Here is a 10,167-nt window from a genome sequence, read left to right as displayed (position 1 = left end):
TCATGTGGATGAAGACGATATTGATGTGGATGTTCATGTGGATTAAGATGATGTTGATTTGGATGTTCATGTGGATAAATATGATGTTGATGCTAATATGGAAGGTGTTAACTTGGATGGGGCTAATATAATACAAATGTTGATATATTTTATCCTAGAAATTGGGATACCCTTAATCCTTAAATGATCAATATCTTGGTTGAGAAAGTCCAAAAAGAGAGAAGACTATTCACAAGGGTTCGATGAATTCAATTGGGAGACGGTTTTCTTCAAACATGTATACTAGGCGTCTATCTAATAGGGAGACTTGTGATAGAGTATGGCTAGTGTATTCGAAAGAAGTTTACAAGCTATTTTGTTTTTGTTGTAAACTTTTTAGAAAAGGGCAACCGAAAAGTGGGTTGGATAGCGATGGTTTTGCGAATTGGAAACACTCTTCCATTAGACTTAAAGATCATGAGCTTAGCATTGAACATTTAAAGAATATAAAACAATGATTTGAAATGCGTAAAAGGTTGAAATGTAAGGAAACAATTGACAAAGTAGCATACGAACAATTCAAGAAAGAAAGAGATCATTGGAGAGAAGTTATTTTTAGGATTCTTGCACTTGTGAAATTTCTTGCTAAAAATGGTTTAGCATTTCGAGGATCCTACGAGAAGTTGTATAAAAAAAAGTAATGGAAATTTTTTGGGATTGATTGAGATGTTGAAAGAGTTTGACCCAATTATAAAAGAGCATGTACGACGTATTATGAGAAGTTGTATAATAAAAGTAATGGAAACTTTTTGGGATTGATTGAGATGTTGAAAGAGTTTGACCCAATTATAAAAGAGCATGTACGACGTATTATGAGAAGTTGTATAAAAAAAGTAATGGAAACTTTTTGGGATTGATTGAGATGTTGGAAGAGTTTGACCCAATTATAAAAGAGCATGTACGACGTATTATGAATGATGAACTAAACGTACATTAACTTGGGCACAACATCCAAAACGAGTTAATAGGTTTGCTAGCACATCGGATTAGATCAGAAATCATCAAGAAGATAAAGCAAGCAAAGTATTATTCTATCATCCTCGATTGCACTCCTGATATAAGTCACCAAGAACAAACGTCGATAATTGTGAGGTGAGTCGATGTCAATTTAAACTCTAATACGGTTACTGTTGAGAAATCTTTTCTAGGTTTTCTTGTTGTTGTTGATGATACCACCGATAAGGGACCTTTTGATGTTACACTTGAAGAGTTAAAGTCTCTTGGCCGTGATGTCAATAATACGCGTGGCCAAGGCTATGATAATGGATCAAACATGAAAGGAAAACATCAAGGAGTTCAAAAGATATTCTTAGATATAAATCCTAGAGCTTTTATGCCGCATGTGGTTGTCATAGTCTTAACCTTGTACTATGTGACATGGCTAATGCTTGCACTAAATCTAGAGAATTTTTTGGTGTCATACAACGGATTTATTCCGTCTTTACTAATTCTACTAAGAGGTGGGCGATTTTAAAAGACAATGTTAAAGGATTGACTTTTGAGTCAATGTGTCCCACTCGTTGGGAAAGTCGTGTGATCATGTTAAACTGATTAGAGTTCAACTCATGGGTGTAAGAGAAGTTTTGCTTGAAGTTAGGACATCGATACTGATATGATACTAAAACTCAAAGCGATGCTCGTTCGCTATCGAAGAATGAAGTTTTTGAGTTCGAATTTTATATAGCAATTGTCATTTGGTATGAAATATTATCAACGGTGAATTTTGTGAGCAAAAGATTGCAATCCAAGAATATGATTCTCGATGTTGCTATTAAACAAGTGAATAAATAGATTAAATTCTTCATGAATTATAGAGAAGCGGGCTTCTCTAAGGCAATTGATGAAGCTACAAAAATTGCCATTGAAATGGGTGTTGTATTCTCTCAGAAGCATTTGATTTTTAGGAAAAAACAATTTGACGAGGCTCGTCAACAAAGTTTTATTTTCACCCGAGGAGAACGTCAAAGTCAATTACTTTTTATGATTTTTTTACCAAGCGATTGCTTGTCTTGAAACAAGATTTGAACAATATGAACAATACAAAAAACTATTTGGTTTTTTGTTTCCTAAAAAGTTGAAGATGATTGATGAAACAAAACTTAAGTTTAGTTGTTATACTCTTCAAGAAGCATTGAAGCATGTAGAAGAGTCCGATGTAATGCCAAGGAGTTTTATTTGGAATTGAAGTTACTTGAGACATTTTTATCTAGTGATATTGTCACCCCTTTAGATGCTTTAAACAATGTGGTGCAACATGATTTTTTCCCTAAAGTGGTAAGTGTGTATCGAGTGTTATTGACTATTCCGGTAACCGTGGCTTCGGCTGAAAGAAGCTTTTCAAAATTGAAGTTGTTGAAGACTTACATGCGGTCCACAATGTCTGAAGAAAGACTTAACGACTTGGCGTTAATATCTATTGAGAGCGATGTGTTGGAAAGCATGAATTATCAAGACTTGATCGAGAGTTTTGCTTCAAAAATTCTAAGAGAGCATTAGTTTCGTTTAGGTATGTAATTTAGATTATTTTTGCTACAATTTTTTTGTTTTGTGTACTGAAATTACAATTATCATCGTATGATTTACTTTTATTTGAGTTATCGAATTTTATATTTTACTTAAGTCTTTAGGCCCGAATTTATACTCGCCCGCCCTCGGCCCAAATTTTTTAGCAATTTTTGGAGCCGAGCCTGGGTAAAGTTAACCCATCTTAAAATAAGTAAAGGTTAAAATACAAAGGGTTTCAAAAACTCTCAAAACAATATTCAAACAAATTAATAAAAAAATAATAACTCAAATTATAAATCGAAAACACAAAAAGTAAAATAACTAAAATGTTTCCCCTGTCTTTCTCGTTCATTAAAAAAAATCGGTTTTGTCTTGGTTCAGGATTGTTTTTTCAGTTTTTTTTTTCGCTTTGGTTTTGCTTTTTTTTTTTTTTTCCAGTTCGGTCGATTTCGGTACATGTTCGCTTTAGATGATTTCGGTTTCGATTTCTCGGTTTCGATTCGGTTCCGTGTGTTTTGTTTGAAATAAAATTGGATAAAGCTTGTTTTAGTCCATTCTAACCCATAAACAAACCCATTCTAACCTATAACCAAAAGTAACTAGTATTTTCTCAACCCATCTTAATTTTCTTGCAAAATTCTTTTAATCCATCCTGACCCATCTAAATTTTAAAAGTTATCGAAATTGACCCAAAACAACCCATTTGGGTTTGTTTTGCCACCCTTACAGTTTCACATACCACATGGACGATTGCCATATGAAAACAATACAGATATATTAACAAACACGTGATGTGCAACAAACACATTTTATAATTTAAGGTGTATAAAAGCTAACTGTTATCTGATAAATGAAATGCTAATCACTTCAATGCTTAAAGATTTGATTCAATGGATGAACATAGTAATGTGGGGCTACCAGGTGCAGTTGATAAAAATATTTTAAAATAAATTAAAAACTTCAAAACAGCAAATTTAATTATAAACCTATCCGACTGGTAAACCTACCCGACTGGTAAATCGGTTAAATGGCCCTCTTCTCTTAACATTCACTTTCCTTAGTCCTCATCTTCATCGGTGTTATCTGTACCAATATCCTGCAAAAGTAATCCCAATCAAATCGATACCTAAAACCTTAAATAATTCTTCAACCGGTTTACTTATGCTTTATCTTAATTGTTGTTTACCTCTTCATCGTCTTCGTCACCAAAGTCCTCTTCATCAGCATGCTATTAATCAATAAATTGCACAAAAAGATCAGTAGAAATAATATGAAAGTTGAAAATCATGAAAAGAAGAAAATAAAAAACTTACATTGTTGAAATATGAAAGAGGATTAACCCATAAATCCTCTTTAATCATCTCAGCAGCCTGCAAAACATAATCAAACATTGTAAGTCAAAAACAGGTTCGGTGTAAGTTCAATCAAAAGATAAAGTGAACGAGCGTACTCCATCGTGAATTTCACCCAAAATGGCATCATCTTGCAGTTGGGTCCCACTAAACCAGATAAAGAAGCTGCATTAAAAACGTCCACCAAAACATAAATCGCACGCGCTAAAAAGCACAGAGAAAAAAACAAATCATATTTATTAACCTGTCATCCTCATGAGGTCGTTTCTTTCCATTTGTTCCATTCTTTTCATTCGAAACTCCATTTGAAAGTCCCTTAATAAAAAATAAACAACGATCCAAGATTATATAACTATAAAAAGACTTATTAAATCATTAATGAACACAAATAATAATAATAATAATAGTAATAATAAAAAAAAGTTACCATGCCCTCTTTCCACTTGATTGGAGTAGCAGTAATTTTAGTAGATCCTTCATCAAGAAATGTGACGGTTTTTGTGAGCTTCGTGTCTTCAAAATACGGGTTGGGACTGAAGTTCTGAAATAAGTATGAAATTGAGAATTTGAGATTAAATAATCTGTTGGGCTTAAAGAAATCAATCAAATAAATGAAATGCTTACAAATGTGATAGAGTAACCCGACTCCACATCTTTCATATCTTCGACTTCAAGCGAGGTCAAATGCTTGAATATCTACGAGAATAGATATATGCCACAAAAAAATAACATAACTTAGCGTGTAATATGTTTTCATGATTTATAAAAACTAACCTTTTGGTCATCTTCGTTTAGAAGATCAGACAGAGCAGGGTGACTCAAGAACTGCGATAATAAGTCCAAATTTATATCAAAATCATATAAAACTATAAAGTGTGATAAAACAAGATATTTTATTTATAACTTATAGCAGTTAACCAAAAGTCAGGAATTGATTTAATAATATCACTCCGTTTATCATACACAGGCTTCCGAATCTCATTGTATTTCTGCTCGATTTCTAATACTTTATCACTTGCCTCCTCATTAATCTGGATCCAAAATTAAAGATATGTTGTTAACTAATTTCAGTTAACTCTTAACAAAATCAGCATTTAATGGCAAGTCTTGATAGCAAATACAAAACCCTAAAAATGGTCAAACCACATCACATTCTCTCAATCATGTAACGCTGATAAACAGAATTTAAAAACCAAAGCACCAGATAAAATAAAACCATATTGAAGTTCGGTAGTGATTTATTACGGCATATGACCATAGAAAGTGTTACGAAAAACAACGATTAAGAAATTTCCACAACTACGGCTGCAAACAAGCTGAGCCGCTTGCGAGCTACTCAATATCAGATCGATAAAACGCTCGAAATTATCTGAGCCTTAACAAGCTCGACCCTTAAATAAAAGCTTGCATAGTTATCAAGCCCGAGCTCGAGCCTTGTACGGGAAGATCGTTTAGGCTCACTAGCCTTAACGTGCCTGTGTATTTTGAAGTTTCAACTCATTTTGACTTCTATGTATTAATCTCACATTCTCACACTACACAACCGATCCAGAGCCAAGCTTTGGCTCATTTAAGGTGCTGCTGCACACGAGCTCGAGCCGAGCTTAGGCTCATTAAGGGTCTTCTCAAAATATAGAAAGATAATTAAAACTGTATATAAATTAATTAATAAATAACAAACGATCCAAGCTCAAGCTTAACGAAACGCCTCACGAACCGAAGTAACACAAAACAATCTGAGCTCGAGCCTTGTGTATTTTTAAGTTTGAACTCTTTTGGACTTCTATGGCTCATTTAAGGTCTTTCTCTAAAATATATGAAGATAGCTAACAATATATATAAATAAATTAATTAATAAACAACAAACAAGCTGAGCTGGAGCTCGTTTGCATCCCTAACCGCAATCGGATTATGACGAACGCAAATAACAACAATTAGGAAGTTTTGGCAACTAATTGAATAAAATTGAGTGGATGAATTGGACCTTTTCGAGGTGCTCTTGGATCTCCTGCAGCTTTTGAATGGATTGAAGAAGCTCGGGCGCAATTACCTCCTCGTCTCCGGCCTTGGGCTTCTTAGCTTTGTCAGCAGCAACCATTGCTAACTGGCTTGGCTTGGCTTGGCTTGGCTTGGCTTGTTACAAAGATTGAAGGTTTTGCGGTGTTTAAGGGTTTTGGGGTAATTTGTAATATATATATCGGCTGTTTTGCGGGTCGGAGTAATGTCATAGCCCAAAACATCATCTTGACCGTTATATATTATTATTTCAAAACTGGTTATTATATACAAACACCATCCGCATGGTGTGTGAATAAGGTTATATGGCTCGTATAGGGCCTATACAAGTCGTATAGGCCTAACTTATTAGCATGTGTACGGAGGTGACAGTGTGGCAGCTTTTTGTAGTCTATACGACCCGTATAGACTCTATACGAGTCGTATAGGGTCTATACGACAGCATGTCAGCTGTACTTTGGCCAAATATTTATAATTATTTTGTGGTCTATACGAGCCATATAGATGGTATACGACCCATACAGCCAGGCATCGGTTTTTCTTACTCCAAACGTAATTATTTTTATGGCAGTTATATTTCAAAAGCTTAGATAACTCACATGGACGTCAACCAAAATGGATTGCATGACCACATATAAAAAGTCGTTACCCAAAAACGCTCATGTCATTCGTATGTTTTTATGTGTATAGCAAAATATTTACTTTTAAATTACATGTTTCTATTTTGTAAACAACTCGTGTTATTTTTAATATTTTATAATTTTAAAAAAATCTAAAAAAACATACTATACGAGTCAAACAGACTCTATACGAGTCAAACAGCCCTATACGGCTCGTATAGGGGCTATACGATGCAAATAAATGAAAACTGACACTCTTGATCGAAAATGACTTGACACTACTCCTATACGAGTCGTTTATGCCCTATACGACTCGCATAGGCCCTCCTAGTGTGTGAATAACCTTTTTGGTGTATGAATAACCTAAGCCTTTCAAATTACCTATTTTTTAGTAACGAAGAATAAAGTCTGGTGTTCACCATTGGTAAAAGGCCATGGGAAACCCATTGTGGTCAGGGACGGCCCTAGAGGCCGAGGGCCTGAGTAGTCGACGGTCACACACCCGAAATTTTTTTTTAGAAAGAAAAATGATATGTATTTTTATTAAAAACAATATTTATATTTAATGTTTAAACTCAATTACATAATAACTAGTTTGGTTTGATGGCAATGAGATATTACTCCCAACCAAAAGGTTATATGTTCTAGTCTCATTATAAACATGCTTAATCCTATTTTTATACAAAAGTTTTATACACAACCCAAATTATAACCAAGTAAGCCAATATAAAAATTAAATTGTTTAAACCAAACAAATTACTCCTTTTACTTAAGACAAAAAAAATTTCATATTAGGCCCAAAATTTTTTTTTGCTTTCTTGAAACCGGCCCAGATTATGATAAATCCCTAGCTTCACGTGGCATTTTATCACGGTGATTTCCTCTAAAAATAGTCACTAAGGTACCGATATAGCACATTAGCATAACTCCTTCAATTTTTTGAACATAGTTATTTAAAAAAAAAAAGAAAACAGAGTGTAAGTTTACATAGATAGTTAAAAACTTTGATTTGAGAACGCCTAAGTTATAACATGTCTAAATCAATTTTAATTTTTTTTTTATTTGTTTGAGCGGAAACTTGAAATTTTGTTGGATCGATACGATGAGTTGGAATAAAATTTGAATTATTAGAAAAATAGTATACTCGAAAATAATTGCTAGGACGATCAAATAAAAAAAAAATCTTAACCTGATTAGAAATATTGTAAAGTTCATATTCGAGCTAGGACATGGCTCGAATTTGAAACGCTTGTCAAGATAAGTGACTAATTAATGTTCTTTTTTGTTTATCTGTTTGTTTTTAGTGACGGTATCTTACTATTCTAATAAAAGAGTACCATATTTTGCCACTTGTCATGCTCTCATGACTTCCTTTTTTTCTAACCCATATCCACTAGATAAATCAATTTAATTTAATTATGTATTTAATATATTAGCAATTATATTATATTAAGATTGTAACTTGTAAGTATTGAATTTGACTTAATAACTGTTCAAAAGTCAAAGCAATACTGACGACTAAAAATGTTGATATTTTAAAATAAAGTTTATCCGTCTTAATTAAAATCTAGATTTGTTCTGTTTGGAATTTTTTCTATGGGGATTTAACTTTTTGAAACCTTTTCTATTCAATTATTTTTCACTAATGCTTAGATTTCAACTTTAATTTTCAAAAGGAATGATCTTTTATTTTCGTCAATAACTTATTATTATCCTATCCTTGATTTGCTAATTGCCTAAAAGAATGGTGAACCAATACTTTTTCAATTGATATTTTAAACTTTCCATGGCCAATCAATACTTTTTAATGAAGAATTATTTCCAATTTCAAATCAATTGATATTTTGATTTGTTTAGTCTTACTTGAATTTTTTTGTTTAATTAATTCAATAGCATCAAGAATCCGACTCCATTACTGTTGGTGCATCCGTTGACACATTTTGTGTAAAGGTATGTCACTTTTCATTTTAAGTTATTTTCCTTTTGTTATACAACAACAATAAATTATTAAACAACATTTGCTATTTACCGCTTCTTTTTTAAAATAGTTGTTGACACGTTTGTTACTAGAGGTGCGCAAACCAGTTTTCGGTTTAAACCCAAGCAGTTCATTGAACGCCCGGTTCTTTACACTTTAAAGGCCATATTTTATAAAGAAGTTTTGACAGATTGTATATATAATCATCTTTTTTTATAACCTTGATAAACTGTCAACCAAAGCATTACTAAGAATCTTTTAGTTACCATATGCTACCAATAGATTTGGGTCCTCACATACGTCAACCAACACTTACGTCAATTGATATTATCCGATCAGTGTTGGTATCTATGTATTGATACTGCCATTACGGCTGGAACTAATTGTCATATATTAATTTTCAATTGATATTTCCTATTTATCTTTACAATAAATTGATTTTCAAATTTCAATCGGGCATTACATGGAATGGTAAATGAGCTATAAATAGATATGATATGTAAGCTATAAATTATTTTTGAAGTTGACGTATATAGACAGACGGGTTTTAAACCAGTTTTTGACTAACCGGTTTCAAAATATCTTTCTTATTGTAACATAAGCAATTGTTAATATCATTATTATAATTACAATCATATTTTCCTTTACAATAAATTGATTTTTCAATGAGGCATTACATGGAATGATTAATGAGCTATAAATGGATATGGTATGTGAGCTATAAATTAGTTTTGAGCAACAAACGGGTTTTAAACCGGATGAAACCTGCTTTTTCTCTAACCGGTTCCAAAATATCATTATTATAATTACAAGCATATTTTCCTCTACAATAAATTGTTTTTCAATGGGGCATTACATGGAATGGTTAATGAGCTATAAATGGATATGGTATGTGAGCTATAAATTAGTTTTGAGCAACAAACGGGTTTTAAACCGGATGAAACCTGCTTTTTCTCTAACCGGTTCCAAAATATCGAGTTCAAACCGGTTTTAGCTAAAAAAAAAAACTCCAAACCGGTTCTAACCCTGTGGTTTATAACTACAAACCGGTTTTTGTAATATCAGGTTCAAACCAGTGTTCCAGTTATGCTCCTTAGAAATCTTAACCAGAAAAAAGGCTTATGTAACGGTACTCGACTACAAATTATATCTTTAGGTACTCGTGTAGTTGAAGCAAAAATTATTTCTAGAATTAACATTGGACATAGAGTTTTGATCCATAGATCACCACTGACTCCAATAGACTATAAAATAGCATATAAGTTTCAAAGACGACAGTTTCCCCTTGTAGTATGTTTTGCGAATGACCATAACCAAAAGCCAAGGTCAATCATTATCTAGGGTTAGTTTGTACTTGAAAGAACTCGTGTTCTCACATGGACAGCTATATGTTGCCTTATCAAGAATTACAAGCAGGTGTGGGCTAAAGATTCTGATTCTTGATAAACAAGGTAATCTGACCAATACAACCACAAATGCAGTTTACAAGGAAATTTTTTCTTATTTGTAAAATAGTTGCATAATATTTGTTTTGTAATTTCTATAATTTTAATGTAATATGTAATTGTATTAATAATATATGATAATTGTGTTATGTGTTATTGATTGTATTTTGCTTAATGTTTAAATATTATAATTTTTATTAATTCCCCGTGTA

At 32.6% G+C, this 10,167-nt stretch overlaps 1 protein-coding gene across 1 annotated transcript; it reads right to left on the bottom strand.

The window, feature by feature from the left end:
• Positions 1-3,601: 3,601 nt before the first annotated feature.
• Positions 3,602-5,994, bottom strand: LOC143566387 (NAP1-related protein 2-like). Its single transcript, XM_077053111.1, has 10 exons — positions 5,881-5,994; positions 4,805-4,927; positions 4,671-4,721; positions 4,521-4,592; positions 4,324-4,437; positions 4,141-4,211; positions 3,995-4,061; positions 3,858-3,914; positions 3,731-3,772; positions 3,602-3,640 (listed from the first exon to the last, which is right to left on the bottom strand). The coding sequence occupies exons 1-10, from the start codon at positions 5,992-5,994 to the stop codon at positions 3,602-3,604; spliced, it is 750 nt and encodes a 249-aa protein (XP_076909226.1).
• Positions 5,995-10,167: the final 4,173 nt, after the last annotated feature.

The sequence above is a fragment of the Bidens hawaiensis genome, unplaced genomic scaffold, assembly GCF_021521415.1.
Source record: "Bidens hawaiensis isolate Kalapana, Puna unplaced genomic scaffold, B.hawaiensis_p1.1 tig00022881_1, whole genome shotgun sequence".
Classification (NCBI taxonomy): Eukaryota; Viridiplantae; Streptophyta; class Magnoliopsida; order Asterales; family Asteraceae; genus Bidens; species Bidens hawaiensis.
This window is presented reverse-complemented; position numbering and strand designations above follow the sequence as displayed.

Bases quoted from the DNA above. Each gene is read 5' to 3' on its own strand.
- LOC143566387 (XM_077053111.1), bottom strand. From the start codon at position 5,994: ATGGTTGCTGCTGACAAAGCTAAGAAGCCCAAGGCCGGAGACGAGGAG. The intron at 4,722-4,804 runs ATAAGTTATAAA...TTATTATCGCAG, and splicing joins CTGACTTTTGGTTAACTGCT to TTCTTGAGTCACCCTGCTCT. The intron at 3,641-3,730 runs GTAAACAACAAT...TTACTTTTGCAG, and splicing joins GTGACGAAGACGATGAAGAG to GATATTGGTACAGATAACAC.